The sequence below is a fragment of the Nicotiana tabacum genome, chromosome 2 (assembly GCF_000715075.1).
Source record: "Nicotiana tabacum cultivar K326 chromosome 2, ASM71507v2, whole genome shotgun sequence".
Taxonomy (NCBI): Eukaryota; Viridiplantae; Streptophyta; class Magnoliopsida; order Solanales; family Solanaceae; genus Nicotiana; species Nicotiana tabacum.
Window position 1 is genome coordinate 22,184,969 of NC_134081.1, and position 15,509 is coordinate 22,200,477.

A 15,509-nucleotide genomic window follows, 5' to 3' on the forward strand; every position below is an offset into this window, starting at 1 on the left:
GTATAATAACTGACCAACAAACAAATTAAAACAGTAACTCGAGACACTTCCTGTATGTGACTAGCTGGGACTAAGCTAGCTTTTTCTAACAAGTAGTTTTATTAGGATCAAGAGAAAGCAGAATCTAGAGTCATTAATTTTGAAGAAGCCTAATCTTATATAAACATATATTTTAATTTCTTTTTTTTCCATACGTATACATAATCTTTAGAACTCGTCCTAGATTCTCAATTTTATTCTGACACATAATCTCCAAACTTCATAAGATGAATGAGAATGTGTTCATTTGGGAGCGGACGCAGAAACTGCTGCAGCTTAAGAACGAGCTCGGTAAAAAGCAAGCAACTCATCTCTAGGAGGCAGAGATTCCTTGATTTGGCTGCAGTTAATGTACTCACCTCTCCACTTACAAAAAATTGGAAATTTTTCCCTTGTCACTAAAACAACTCCAGAGGCTTCTTCAAAAACTCCTAGCCAAAATGCCACCAAATTTGCAGCAATATCAGCAAACCCAAATTTGTCACCCACAAAGAACTTCTTATCCTCGAGCTCATTGTCAAGAACTTTAAACATTTCACAAACTTTCTCTTTAGCTTTCTCTTGCTCCTCCCCTTTGCGAAGGAAAATATTCGGTACTGCAGTCACCTGCAAAACGCTCTTAACTTAACAACAACAACGACAACACTACGCCTCAATCACAAGTAAGTTAGAGTCGGCTCTATTTTGGATTGGCTGGTAAAAAGTATCTTATAAGCCAAAAGTCATAAGTTGGTAATACCCAACTTTTGATTTTTGGTTTATTTTTGTACTTTTTCATGCCTAAAAGTAAGTGCTTTTAAGCACTTTTTATCATTGTCAAATACCACAACAACTAGAAAAGTATTTTAAAGCCAATAAACACTTAAAATAAGTCAATCCAAATACCTTCTAAATCCGCACTACTGCTATACAAAATTATGAAAAGTATTCCAAGCTCTTTATATTTTTTACTCACATATAAAAATGGCACGATTAAAAAATTTCTAAAAAATATAAGGCCCAAGTAAACGTTCTAACATCACTAAAACATATTCTCAACTAATTGATACCGCTTATAGAGATCTTGTGTTTCATTTTGCCGTACTTTTTTCCATAACACCTGCATGGATTAAAAGATATTGTAGGTACTTTGAAGCAACTTCTTCCCATTCGATTTTAAGTCTATCTTGTCCCCTTTTAACACCTCCACTATAATAGTTTCACACTTACGGATATGTTGATCTGAACATTGACACATGACATGACTAAACCATCATATATGGAATAAAACAATATTCAAAAATAACTTTTAACTCTTCGGGGTTGCCCAGTTGGTTTGGAGGGCGGTCATCCATACGGATGACCTGGGATCGACTCCTCTCTCAATGCCTTCTAAGTTGAGCATGTCGCACAGGGCTTGCCTAGTGCAGTTTATATCCCCTGTGTGGTTTGCAGGCTATTATACAAGGGGAGGTTTACCCAATGCGCACAAAATGCTCACCACAGAGTGCTCACCCGAAGGGCAGAGGTTACAGCTGATGCGTGTTTCTCCTCTTACCAAAAAAATAATAATAATAATAATAATTTTAGTCTCAAATAAAAGTTTACTAAATTATGCAGATAGGTATTTACCTTATCGTCAAGGAACTTAGCCCAGAAACGAGCTAAAGCTCGATCATAAGGGTCTTTAGGCAAAATGGAAGGGCCTTCAAAAGTCTCATCAATGTATTCAAGAATGATCATAGACTCAACAATGGGTTTTCCATTGTGAATGAGAACAGGGACTTTTTTGTAAACAGGATTGGATTGAAGAAGTAGAGAGCTCTTGTTATCTCGATCTTCTTCTATATATTCATATTTCACGCCCTTTATCTTTAGAGCCCACTCAACTCTGTGACTAAATGGGCTATACCAAAAACCTAGCAACTTCACTTCTGCCATCTCACAACTTTGGTTCTCAATTTGTTGCTAATTTACTATGTTAAGCAATTTCCAGTGGTGGTTCTCTCTTTAATTGTGGTCTTCTTTTATAGAAGGAAAAATCAATGAAGTGTCTGAGAAACCAAGTAAATGATTTAATGTTTCCTCTTTGAGAATACAATTTTCTAATTATATGTTTCCATATTGACCGAATACTTTTATAATAAGCATGTCTCAAAATATGAGGGAGTGGTTGAAGGTTCCTATTTTTACTATTTTCTTTTCTATTTCTTCTTTTATTTTGTTTTGTATGCCTGGCGCCAAATTAAATGTTATCTAAGCCTTGAAAAGACTAATGATTATTAAATTAATTCATGTTTGTCCAAGACTCGAAAGACATATAGCTAACTCTATTTTGACTCATCACCCAGAGATTCTCTAAAGCGTACGTTATGCTACTTTAGAGATTTTACAAGAAAAGAAATTTCTAATGAGAGGTTTCGCTTACAAACACTCGAAAACTAAGAAAATTTCTATAGGGAGCATTTCTTTGCTTTAATAGGTCCTATTAGTCAAGCTAATGAATACCATATAAGGGATGATTATACCAAAAACAAATGCATATACGTCAAAGCAAACTACTTTTCACTTCAACATATTGTAATGCACCCTTAGTCCTAATTTGTGTGTCATATTATCTTTTTTTGTTTATCTCAACATATCATATTCTTTATTTAGAAATAATTTAACTCTAAAAATTTTATTTTACGCGTAATGAAATGCTTATGTGATAAATAGATTGCATAAAATTTTTGCTCAGTTTTTTTGGAGCAATAATGTTGGCAGTTCGAGCAGACATTGGGCTTCATGGACAACACTATACTTACCTTATGAGGAAGGTGGAGTAGGATTTCGATCCTTACATGATGTTTCAAAAGCGTTGTTTTGCAAATTATGGTGGAACTTTAGAACTAAGCCTAGTTTATGGAGTTCCTTCATGAGCCAAAAATTTTGCAAAAAACTTAATCCAATTGTGGTTCCTTGGAGGAATGGGTCTCATGTGTGGAGAAAGACGCTTGAGTGTAGAGATCTTATTGAACATCAAATATTGTGGCATCCAAAAATGGGATCGTCATTGTTTTGGTTTGAAAATTGGACAAGTTTGGGTGCCCTATATTTTGCTACTCCTCCAAACTTTGTTTGTGATGAATCCATTCAAAATATATATATGATGTAGTCAGTGATGGGCAGTGGGATGAAGAAAAGATCAGAGAAATATTGCCGGAGGAATTTGCAACACATATTTTACATAATATCAAACCTCCTAGAGTGCAGGACATACTAGACAAGCCAGTTTGGACGCTTGAAACCAGTGGAGAATTTAGTGTGAAATCAGCGTGGGAATATCTTAGAAGTAGAAAGGATCCTCGCAATGCATTCAAGATGATTTGGGCAAAGGGATTGCCATTTAAAATATCTTTTTTTATGTGGAAAGTATGGAGAAATAAGCTACCTCTAGATGATTTTTTTAGGAGGCTAGGATATTTAATGGCATCAAAATGTTGGTGTTGTACTAATCCAATGGAGGAAACCAGACAACATGTGTTCTTCACCTCGTATGCTGCCAAGACAGTGTGGTCGTACTTCTTAAATCATGCAGGCATTGGTGTGGAGGGAATTACATTTCATCAAGCAGTGGTGAAGTGTTGGACTGCCAAAGTTATACCTAGATTGCAACCTATTATGCCGGCTTTACCATCCATAATTATTTGGGAACTATGGAAGAGGCATAACAGTTATAAATATGGGGAGTCAGTCACTATTAATCGAGTAATATACCAGATTTATTCCACCATCCAAGCATTGATAAAATACAGAAAACCTGGGCTTATTCATGTTCCTTACAAATGGCCAGAACAGATTGATCTACTAGAGAATTATATGACTAAGCTAAACGTTATTAAGGTGATATAGGAATATCCTAGTCCGGGTTGGGTTAAAATGAACACAGATGGGGGATCGAAAGGCAATCATGGGAGGAGTTCCATTGGATTTGTAATGAGAAATGAAGAGGGGGATGTACTGTATGCGTGTGGAAAGGAAATTCAAGAAGGAACTAATACTGAAGCAGAGGCAAGGGCCATACTTGAAGCAATGAGGTATTGTGTCCAGCATGATTATGTGCTTATAGAGCTGCACACAGACTCGATGTTGATTAAAAACTCTGTGAATGGAGAATGGGTTGTTCCTTGGTCTGTGGCTGAGTTTGTGGATGAAATTAAAGAGCTTATGGCACGGTGCAATGTAAGTATATCTCATACATTAAGGAAAGGTAATAGATTGGCAGATCATCTAGCTAATTATGCTTTAGATATTGGACCCATTGACGCTCATGGATTCTGGGAGCTAGATACACAAAGTAGGAGGATTGTGAATATTGATAAACTCCAATATCCAAATCTAACAATAAGAGTGGCGAGAAATTAGAAGGAGGGGAGATAACAAGGTGGAGTAAAGTGTTGCAGTTTGAACTGATGAATCTGGTGCTCAAAAGGAGAAAAGAAGGTCACATTGAATACTATGATCGAATCCTAAGGGAGGAGTTCATAGTTTACTATTTTTTAACTAACATCTTTTGTTTTTTTGCAGGGAACGATACTGTTACCATGCCTCGTCTTGTGATTGAAATTCTATGGGTGGTATTAGCACATTGTGCTCATTCCCAGGAAAGGATATCATAGATGACCACAAGCATGGAAGCATGGAAGATCTCCAGTACTCGAGGGTGTTCTTATTTCCCTAATACATCAATGATCAGTACCTATCAATGGAAGGTGCAGCCAAGAAGGAAGTGCTTGAGATGCAACAGTACAATGCCCATGATTATCAAAGGGCCATTCAAAGGAGGTACACTGTTTTGGCATCAAAATATGGGAACTATGAAGGCATTGGGGTATCATATCCTAGTGCACTTCAGTTATTCTACATCCCTACAATGGTGCCACACAAAGGACACATTAACCTACTGTTGGAATTCACAAGAGATTCAGGACAAACTGTGCATGATCAATTATGTACACTTCTACTGGACGCAAGGAGCAATGAGGTTTGTGAACAAGTTTGATACACAAGGAATGGAAGAAAATCTACAACTGCAATTTTCCTGCTAGGAATATGATGGGATATCTACAGAACAAGCATGGATCGCACACGAAAACTGGAAAAACATGGTTAAAATAACATGAACTGACGAGAAAATTTATGTTTCAGTGGGGAACATTACTGTAGCTATGCCTTGTCTATTGACGAACTTTCAATTGGTGGTATTAGTATTTCTTAGTACTCATTCCATTGGAGGGGAATCATGGACGAGCACAAACACAGAAGCAAATATGGGAAGCAATGATACTGATGCCCAGCAGAGTCACAAGAAAGAATACTCAAACTGCTGGATATGGCTCAGAATTTTGTGTAAAAAGCCAACGTTGAGATACATAATCTCAATGCAGTACTCTTATTTGATTTTCCAAAGGAGTAACCATACACAGAGTTCAAAGGAAATTATAAGGAAAGCACAAGAAAATCGACATCAAATCCACATGCTGCTGCAGTGCTGGACAGGGCATTTGACATGGCAATCTTGGCAATATTTTTTGGAAACCATTGATTCCAACTGGGTACCTATCTCACTGCGACATAACTATAGGACAACTCAGAAGGATTTTGAAGCAAAGAATGAAGCAACACACAGAAGGAGAGCATGCGAAAATGATGGAAAACATAGAGCAAGAACACATATCTGGGCAGTAGTTGCTTTCCAATTTAGGAGCAGAATGAAGTATTGGTTTTCATGCAACTGTGACTGGGAGGATATATTTGATACTGTAAATGGTAATGCACTAAGAATCAAGATGCAGTATGATGAATTTCACGTCAACAACAAAAGGACAGTAACTGTGACACAACAAAAAAGAGGCTATGTACCCAATTATCAGATTAGGACTGGATTTCATATGGAGCAGGGCTATAGGTGCAAGCAGCAGATATTAACAACTGACATTAAGCAGGACTTACAAGGAAGAGGTGCTAAGCGAGAAACACTCCATCCACACAAGGATCATGCTCGAAATAAGAAAGCAAAAGTGCAACTTCATCAGGAGAAGCTGATGTTGGGCAGTGCTGGAGACACAAATAGGCCATTGTATGAAACTCAGAATTATTAAATGCAAGCTGCATTTTCACAGGAAAAGATCATCAATGATTTTGGCAATCAAATGTGCGCACATGCAGGAAGTGGCTATGTCTGTAATAGGCTAGTTTTTATACAAGTTTTATACATTCTAGTTCATAATTTTACTAGATCACTTTGTAATATCACTTTTGGGAATCTCAAGCCCAAATTTGATAATAGGATCTATGTAGTAGTCATATCTTATAGTCTTACATATCGTAAGACAATATGCTACTTTGTTTTATTGCTTTTACTATAAATAAAAACTAGTCCTAGGCACTGCCTAGTGGATTGCTTAAAAATAAAAATAAAAACTACTTCTGAATTCTACATATTGTAATGCACCTTTCTTCCTAATTTGTGTGTCATATTCTCTTTTTTTGTTTATCTCAAAATATTATTTTTTTTATTTAGAAATAATTTAACTCTAAATTTTTTATTTAACACTTAATGAAACTATTTATAGTTACACTAATGTCTTTGCCTTATTTTAGAGATTCGACAAACTTTGAAAATATTTCTTCTTTTTTTAATAAATAATTTTGTGTCCAATCAAACGAGTACATTGAGAGAGTAGGAGTATATCTTTTGCGGTACAAGAAAAGTCGTCAGTGCAAACGCAAACGTCAAACAAGGCAACTAGGTTATTTTGGTGGACTTGCTTTGCTTTGTTGACAAGAAACTTATTCTAAATCTCTCACTATAGAAAAGAGGACTAAAACCACCTCAAAACAAATAGATACATATTCTTCAACAAAGTGAGTTTTGAAGCCAAGCTAAGCGAGAAACAAAGTTCTAAAAAATGGGAGAAGTTAGTTTGCTTGGTGTTAGTGGCAGCTCTTATAGTCGCAGAGTTGAATGGGCTCTAAATGTTAAGGGAGTGAAGTATGAATTTATAGAAGAAGATCTACAGAACAAAAGTCCTCTGCTTCTTCAATCCAATCCTGTTCACCAAAAAATCCCAGTGCTAATTCACAATGGAAAGCCCATTTCTGAGTCTATGCTCATTCTTGAATACATTGACGAGACTTTTGAAGGCCCTTCTATTTTGCCTCAAGACCCTTATGAACGAGCCACTGCACGTTTTTGGGCTAGGTTCCTTGACGGAAAGGCGAGTTTATTTCCATAATTCTGTGCCTCTATTTTTTTATTTAGTTAATTTCACATATAATCATTGAATTTTACAAAATTATTCTTTGTCATATTAAAGTAACTGAATGCTGAGACAATACTAATGATTGAAAAGTCAAAGTTCCGATGTCGGATAATTTTCTTCCTTTTGTTTTGTTTAATGTTTGTTGATTGTATTTTGTTTTATAAAATATGGATAGTCAAAATATTTATATGATTGATTTTTTTTATTTTCTGAGCCAAAAGTTATGACCTTTCGGTCATTTGTTTACCCTGAGCAAATTACGATGGTTCAGTTACTTTAATGTGCCAAAAGATAGTCCTTATAAATTAAAACAGATAAAGTCCAATTGTTTTAACGGACAAACAATGATGTTAGAACTTTATCATTACAAGCAATAAATCCTAAGAATTTTTTAGTTTTTCTTTGTGCTTTCAGTGTTTGGAAGCAGTGGGAAAAGCTCTGTGGAGCAAAGGAAAGGAGCAAGAGAAGAGCATACAACAAGAAGCTTATGAGCTGCTGAAAATTGTTGACAATGAACTTAAGGACAAGAAGTTTTTTGGGGGAGACAAAATTGGATTTGTTGATTTAGCTGCAAATTACATACCATTTTGGTTGGAAATTGTTGAAGAAGCAACAGGGGTTGTGTTAGTTACAAGTCAAAAGTTTCCCCATTTGTGTGCTTGGAGAGATGAGTACCTCAGCTGTAGTGAAGTTAAGGAAAACCTTCCTGATAGGGATATGATGCTTGTGTTTTTCAAAGCTAAAGTTCAAGCTGCGGCTGCTGCTAAATGAATATCTATCGAATTGATTGTAAACTTTTAAGATTCTTGTATGTGGAATAAAGCTTGTCTACAAAATATTTTTTTGTATAAATATATGGTAATGTTGTATACAATAAATTCAACGTGGCTCGGACCTTCATAGCGAGAGTTTAATTTTATTTACTTTTCTCTGACAAATACTTATATACATGATCTTGAAGGGGAAAAAACTAGGTAGGGTTGCTTTGCCTAGAGAGGGGAATTACAAGAATATAATGAATCTTAGAGCACTTTTGGACATACATTTTTTTTTTCCTTTTTTTCCAAAAAAATTTCACTTTTTTCAAAATCAGCGTTTGTTCATAAAATTTTCAATTTTCACTTGAAGGTTCATTTTGGAAATTTTTGAAAATTTAAAAAATTTCAAAAAACTGTTTTCAAAATTTTCACTCACAAAACTTCAAAAACAACCCAATCTGAAATTTATGTCCAAACATAACTCTAAATTTCAAATATCATTTTTACTTGAAAAATATTTTCACCATTTTTTGGAATTTTACGGTTCTTATGTCCAAACGCCTACTTAGTTTACGATTACCATGCCAATAGTTCTTCATCCAACACTTGAACCATGTATGGTCAAACTTTTCTACAACTTTGTTTTTGTTCCGATAATTTTTTTTTGTTACAGTGAAGTGCTATTATAGAAAAAATATAATATAATATAAATATCGATTTCAAAAAAAACTTAGCTTTTATAGTGAATATAATGAATGTTGTATAGAAATACCGTTATAGAGTAGTCTGATTATATTTCTTTAGCTTTGACTTTTGGATTCATTAAACTGAGATCATAATTAAGCATGCTCTATTTCAGTGAATGCGGTTTTTCGAGTATCTTCTCCAATTGTAAATATCTCCAGATCTGTATTTAACAATGAAAAACTAAATTAGTAATTATCTTGTACTTAATTTTTAATTCTTTTGAATTTATAATTTCTTTTGTTTAATTAGAGAATATTTATAAAACACTCTTTGGCATATATAAGCTAGGGGTTTTGGCATGGTATAATAACATACCCATATAATTAGCAGAAAATAGCCCTAGTTATAAATATTAGCATCAAATAGTTAGTAAATATATATCATAATAATAATATGCATATCACAACTTTTTTTTTCTTCTTTGTCTATATCAACATGTATATTAAAATTTTATTTTCATTCTTTGCATATAAATAATATTATTCTTTGTATATCGATAATATAAAATTATATATATAGTTATTGCTGCCTTTATATCAATGTATATCACAATTAAAATATTTTATTATTTATATATCACAGTGTATAGCACATCAGACATGTGTATACCAAAATAGATATCATAAGTTTACTTTTCTTCTTTGTGTATATCAAAAATTAATTTTCTTTGTATACCAAAATATTATTTACTCCCGCAATTATATTTATTATTTTTATATTTTAAAACTTGCTTAAACATGCTATATAAAAAAAATTTATTTTTCGATCATAATTAATAATTATATTATTTGTATATCACAGTGTATAACATAATAATAATGTGTATATCAAACAAATTTATTAAAATTTTATTTTCCTTCTTTGTATAACACATTTCAGATTGAAAACTCAAGTTCAAGACGACTTGACATGTGTATCCCCTATTGTAACATGTGTATATCTCTATGTACATCAGTGATATCTCATGTGTGTCTGTGTATATCCATAAAAATTTGTGTTATATATACGATATACAATGTGATATACACGGGCGTCCATAAACAATTGTGTTGTATAAACGATATACAAAGTGATATACATAGACGTCCTTAAAAATATGTGTGTGATATACACTGATGTACATGATATACAACGTGATATATACATGTCGCAGTTGGGTTTTTAGGTCTGATATTTTTACCTGAAACCAGTCTAAATCACTTCTAATCTTGCTCAAATTTTGTATATAGCATTGTTTAGGCATTTTCAAGCAATTTCAATCACACCCACTCATTCAATCCAAACAAAAAAAGGAAGAGAGAAGAAAAACGAAGTTGAAATATATTTTTTCTCTTAGTTTTTGCTAATCTTGCTCAAATTTTGTATATAGCCTCGTTTAGGTATTTTCAACTAATTTCAATCATACCCACTTATTCAATTCAACCAAGAAAAGAAGAGAGAATAAAAATAAAGTTGAAATATATTTTTTCTCTCTTAGTTTTTGCTTCTGATTTTCTCTGATGTGAGATCAACCTTACTTTTTCATCCCACTGATTTTTTTAACATAATTTGTAAGAATTTTTGCTAAATTATGAGAGAAAAGAGAAAAGATAGAAGAAGAAATACAATGAGAGAAAAGGGATGGGAAGCCAAAATAAGCGTGTAGTTTTTTTTGAGAGAGAATATAAAAGAGAGTAGTTTTGTTAAGATTTGGCTATATAATGCCAATTGTTTGGGGCTATCTTTGCCAAACCTAATATAAAACTAAAAAATTGCCAATTCCTGTTATGTGTTGTTATAGGATGCCAATTTTTCTATAAGCTATAGAGTTTAAAGCCGATGAAGAATTCTCAGATTGTGTTTAAGTTCTATGTTGGTGTACTCACCACTAAAAACATACCTACAACACAGAATATATATTTGAGAATCAAGAATTGGCATCCGAAGTTTAATCCAAAGTGACTCTCAACGTGGAGCACCAATCTAACGGTAAAACTTACTCGCAGTGAGAATACAAATTACTAACTAATCATTATTAAGTGAAAGTTTTCGTGCAAATACATTTAATGTATCTACTGATATAAATATTTTATTAAATGAATAGAACCTTCTAATTAAATTTTAAGACTTGTGATTATTACTCTCTCCTGTCCGCAATAAGTTTCTATTTTATCTTTTTATTTTGGTCCAAAATAAGTATCTATTTACATAATTAAGAAAGAATTAATTTTGTTTTTCCAAAGTGTGCCCTTATTTACATATTTCAATGTATCAAGATAATAATTAATTAAGATTAATTTAATTAATACATATTTTTTCTATAGGAGTTGATATTTCCTTAATAGGTGTATCAAATGTAAAATGGTCAATTCTTATGGAGTGAGTGAGTACTAGTCTTCCAGTCAATATGGAAGCATCAAACCAGAAAATTGACTTGTCAAAGAAGAAAAGTTGCATTTGCTTGGTTAAACAGACACTTCCTAATTTTTACCTCTATAAAAGAAGACCAGAGTTCGAGAGATCAGAACCACCACATAAAATTCGTCAACCAACATTGTAAAGCAAACACAGAGAACCAAAGTTGTGACTTGTGAGATGGCAGAAGTGAAGTTGCTTGGTCTTTGGTATAGCCCATTTAGTCACAGAGTTGAGTGGGCTCTTAAGATTAAGGGCGTGGAATATGAATTTATAGAAGAAGATCTACAAAATAAAAGCCCTCTACTTCTTCGATCAAACCCTGTTCACAAGAAAATTCCAGTGCTATTTCACAATGGAAAGCCCATTTCTGAGTCTATGCTCATTCTTGAATACATTGACGAGACTTTCGAAGGCCCTTCCATCTTGCCTAATGACCCTTATGACCGTGCTATAGCTCGTTTCTGGGCTAAGTTTTTTGAAGAAAAGGTATATTCTTTTCAGTGCTATATATTCCAATTAATTGGGAATATATTTTAGTAATAGTACGTTTACCATATTTTACGAGTCTTTCCATGTTAGAGATTTGTATGTCGATAGAAAATACAAGGAACTTCTAGTACCTTTTTTTTTTTTTTTTTGTATAATATGACTTAGATGAGCTCAAATAAGGCAACATCATCAGACAGATGCCAACTTGCTTGGGTTGAAGGTTGTTGTTGTTGTAGTGGTAAATTCCTATTTTGCATAAATTGTTATTGAAATATAAGTTTTGAGTGTTCTAAATTTGCAGGGGACATCAGTGGGGAGATCTTTCTTTCTAAAAGGAGAGGAGCAAGAAAAAGCTAAAGAGCAAGTTTGTGAGATGCTGAAAGTTCTTGATAATGAGCTCAAGAATAAGAAGTTCTTTGTCGGTGACAAATTTGGATTCGCTGATATTGCCGCAAATGCTGCGGCACTTTGGCTGGGAGTACTTGAAGAAGCATCTGGAGTTGTTTTGGTGACAAGTGAAAAATTTCCAAATTTTTGTGCGTGGAGAGATGAATACATTTACTGCAGCCAAAACAAGGAATATCTGCCTCCAAGAGATGAGTTGCTTGCCCATTTCAGAGCTCGCTTTCAGGCTGGAGCTGCTGCTTCTGCTCCCAAATGAATACTTTCTTATTCATCTTTTAAGTTCCAAGATTTTGTGTGGCAATAAAATAGAAGTGGATTTAGTGCGGTTTAACTGAATCATTCGTATTGGCTCGACCAATGTATGTTATTTACTGTGTTCGAAATGGAAATAAAACAGAGTATAATATGAACTTGAATTAATTCATCTACTGAACTCACGTGTCCCTGAGGAATTTAATCCCCTCATAGTAGTTGTATACGGCTGAAACCGGACCCATAAGCCGGCCCGATTTCTGATAAAATAAATCGAGTAAGGAACGCGATGACAAGGAACCATAATCAAGGTAAGGGACTCACCAAGTGAGGCATCGGGGGCACGAGGCCATGACCCCGGATCGGTCCAAATCTCAAGAGACTTCGGAGAGCATTATTGGACGATCGAACACGATTAACGGAAGGCTGTGATATCTGCGATCAACCGGGTATCAAGGCGCAGATCTAGGCACATACCGATGGGAATTCAGTAATCAGTTAAACGGGAGATTTTTACCTTTTATAAAATTGTACTTAGGGTAAAACTCCCATATTATATAAAGGGGAATCTAATTATTCATTGGATACTTGTAACACATATCCCTAGGTAATATACTATTATTTTCACTGTTATTCATAGCTCTTATTCTCGTTCGTCGGTGCTAGCCATTGTGAATCCGGATCGAGGGTGGATATTTCATCAAGGTTGGAATCATCCTCCTCGCATGGTTTGAATTTACTATATCTTTATTTGTTTAATCTAACGCAATTTATCGTTCGTATCGAATTAATCCACGTATCCTTAAAACCACTTACAAATTTAATTATTATTTATTTTTTAGGGTAAACAGTTTGGCGCCCATGGTGAGACTAAAGATAATAGTGATAATTTGATACAAATTTCCATAACACACCCTATTTTACACTTATTCTTTGAAGAGTCTTCAATTTCAGGTCAAAGTTCAAAATGTCGAACTCCCAATCTGCACCTCTAAACGTGGATGCTGAGTCCGGTCACCGAGGCGAGAACAACAATACGGTACCCAGTAGCGAGGTGCCCCATGTCGATCCTAGCGGAGTTCCGATCACGGACCCGATCAACGCTAACTCACATGTGGCCATCAATGCGAATCTGTCTACCGATCCTGAGAACAGCATCCACGGGGGAGTCCGATTGACATCCCAAAATAGACACGGCGGTAAGGAGATGAGATCAACTTGCGAGTGATCTTCGAAATGCTGCAGGCCCAACAGGCAGCGATAGCCCAGCTGCAGAACCAAAGTCGCGGCCTCAGCAAAATTGAGCCCGAGCCGTCTCGGAATATCACTCGCATAAACGAACCAATTACGGAGAGGCCGAGCGAAGCTGAACCCGAGACCAACCCTGATGTAAAGACACGACCGGTCATTTTTAGCTCTAGCACGTCGTTCAGCAGTTTGAAGCCATGAGCAACTTCACTTCAGGTATTATGACTTGTACGCGTAGTTGGAATTGAGCTTCAGGGAGTTTAAAGTTGATTTGGAAAGAAAATTCTCATTTCGGAAGCTTTAAGTTGGAAGAATTGACTAAGGTTGGATTTTTGAGTAAACGATCTCGGAATCGGGATTTGAAGGTTCCAACAGGTTCGTATGACAATTTCGGACCTGGGCGTATGTCTGGGTCGAAATTTGGATGACCCAGGAATGTTTCGGCACCTATTATGGAAGTTGGCATTTTTAGAAGGATTTCTTAAATTTGAGTTAAAGTGCATTTATATATTATCAATATCCGTTTGGGATTCCGAGCCTGGGAATAGCTCCGTATGGTGATTCTGGTATTGGGAGTGCGTCCGGAAGTGGATTTGGAGGTCCAGATGTCATTTTGGAGTCATTTGGGTAAAGTTAGAAATTTGAAGGTTTTTGAGAAGTTTGACCGGAAGTGGACTTTTTGATATCGGGATCAGAATCCGATTTCGAAAGTTGGAGTAGTCCGTAATGTCAAACGCGAATTGTGTGCAAAATTTTAGGGCAATCGGGCATGATTTGATAGATTTCGGCATCGAATGAGGAAGTTTGAAATTATAAAGTTCATTAAGCTTGGAATGGGATGCAATTCATGAATTCGACATTGTTTGATATGATTTGAAGGCTCGACTAAGTTCGTAATATATTTTGGGATGTGTTGGTATAATTGGTTAAGATCCCGAGGGCCCCGGGTGAATTCTGGGTGGTTAGCGGATCGAATTTGGAATTTGAAGAAGGGCTGAAGCGGCTGAGCATCTAGTGTAACCGCACCTGCGTGAGGAGGGCCGCAAGTGCGAGTCCGCAGGTGCGGGAAAATGGCTCGCAGAAGCGGAAGGGGCAGGCTGCTAAGAACCGCAGGAGCGGAAAGATTTGCGCACCTGCGAAAGTGCAGGTGCGAAGAGAGTAACGCAGGAGCGGACGCGCAGATGCGCCGCATGGAGTGCAGGTGCGAGAATGTTGGGCCGAGCTGGAGCCGCACCTGCGATGGGATTTCAGAAGATGCGGGACCGCAGATGTGGACAAGGCACCGCAGGTGCGAATGTCGGGGATGGGCAGTGTGTTCTTTAAAAATGAGGGCTTGGCTTTACCCCATTTTCTCCATGAGAGCCGGTCTTGGAGCGAGTTTGGAGCTCATTCTTCGTCATCAATGCCAAGGTAAGTGATTCCCACTTATTATAAGTTAAATACATGGTTTGTATAAGGATTTAAACATGGAAATTAGTATAAATGGTGGTGGTTTTGGTAGAAGACCTAGAATTTGGTATTTTTGATTTTTGACCACGAAATTTGGGCATGGAATTGAGAATAAACTATATATTTGAGTACGTGAGGTTATGGGTAAAGTTTATCTTCAAATATTTTTGGAATCTGGGCACGTGGGCCCGAGGGTGATTTTATCGGCTTTTTGATCGGGGTTAGAAATTATTATAAATTGAAATATATTGAGTATTTGAGTATATATTAATGGGTCTGCATAATCATTGGCTAGTTTTAGAGCGTTGGGCATCGATTCAAGTTGTTTGAAGGGCTCGGAAGCCAGTTATGGAACTTCGGAGCAAGGTAAGTCTCCTTTCTAACCTTATAAGAGGGAATTAACCCCATAGGTGAAATAAATTAATATATGCTTCCAATT

At 35.6% G+C, this 15,509-nt stretch overlaps 4 protein-coding genes across 4 annotated transcripts; 3 read left to right on the forward strand and 1 right to left on the reverse strand.

The window, feature by feature from the left end:
• Positions 1-204: 204 nt before the first annotated feature.
• LOC107779712 (putative glutathione S-transferase) lies at positions 205-2,048 on the reverse strand. Its single transcript, XM_016600186.2, has 2 exons — positions 1,651-2,048; positions 205-645 (listed from the first exon to the last, which is right to left on the reverse strand). Exons 1-2 carry the CDS (start codon positions 1,957-1,959, stop codon positions 316-318), a joined length of 639 nt encoding a protein of 212 aa, XP_016455672.1. The 5' UTR covers positions 1,960-2,048; the 3' UTR covers positions 205-315.
• A 1,891-nt stretch (positions 2,049-3,939) lies between these two features.
• Positions 3,940-4,679, forward strand: LOC107779709 (uncharacterized). Its single transcript, XM_016600184.1, has 2 exons — positions 3,940-4,357; positions 4,588-4,679. The coding sequence occupies exons 1-2, from the start codon at positions 3,940-3,942 to the stop codon at positions 4,677-4,679; spliced, it is 510 nt and encodes a 169-aa protein (XP_016455670.1).
• Positions 4,680-6,867: 2,188 nt separating this feature from the next.
• Positions 6,868-8,161, forward strand: LOC107779708 (putative glutathione S-transferase). The gene is made up of 2 exons (XM_016600183.2): positions 6,868-7,280; positions 7,740-8,161. Exons 1-2 carry the CDS (start codon positions 6,972-6,974, stop codon positions 8,094-8,096), a joined length of 666 nt encoding a protein of 221 aa, XP_016455669.2. The 5' UTR covers positions 6,868-6,971; the 3' UTR covers positions 8,097-8,161.
• Positions 8,162-11,303: 3,142 nt separating this feature from the next.
• Positions 11,304-12,535, forward strand: LOC107779711 (putative glutathione S-transferase). The gene is made up of 2 exons (XM_016600185.2): positions 11,304-11,713; positions 12,018-12,535. The coding sequence occupies exons 1-2, from the start codon at positions 11,405-11,407 to the stop codon at positions 12,375-12,377; spliced, it is 669 nt and encodes a 222-aa protein (XP_016455671.1). The 5' UTR covers positions 11,304-11,404; the 3' UTR covers positions 12,378-12,535.
• The last annotated feature ends 2,974 nt before the right edge of the window (positions 12,536-15,509 follow it).

Coding starts and splice junctions, on each gene's coding strand:
- LOC107779711 (XM_016600185.2), top strand. CDS start 11,405: ATGGCAGAAGTGAAGTTGCTTGGTCTTTGGTATAGCCCATTTAGTCAC. Junction 11,714..12,017: donor CTAAGTTTTTTGAAGAAAAG/GTATATTCTTTT, acceptor CTAAATTTGCAG/GGGACATCAGTGGGGAGATC.
- LOC107779708 (XM_016600183.2), top strand. CDS start 6,972: ATGGGAGAAGTTAGTTTGCTTGGTGTTAGTGGCAGCTCTTATAGTCGC. Junction 7,281..7,739: donor CTAGGTTCCTTGACGGAAAG/GCGAGTTTATTT, acceptor TTGTGCTTTCAG/TGTTTGGAAGCAGTGGGAAA.
- LOC107779712 (XM_016600186.2), bottom strand. CDS start 1,959: ATGGCAGAAGTGAAGTTGCTAGGTTTTTGGTATAGCCCATTTAGTCAC. Junction 646..1,650: donor CTAAGTTCCTTGACGATAAG/GTAAATACCTAT, acceptor AGCGTTTTGCAG/GTGACTGCAGTACCGAATAT.
- LOC107779709 (XM_016600184.1), top strand. CDS start 3,940: ATGAACACAGATGGGGGATCGAAAGGCAATCATGGGAGGAGTTCCATT. Junction 4,358..4,587: donor CTGGGAGCTAGATACACAAA/GTAGGAGGATTG, acceptor GTTTTTTTGCAG/GGAACGATACTGTTACCATG.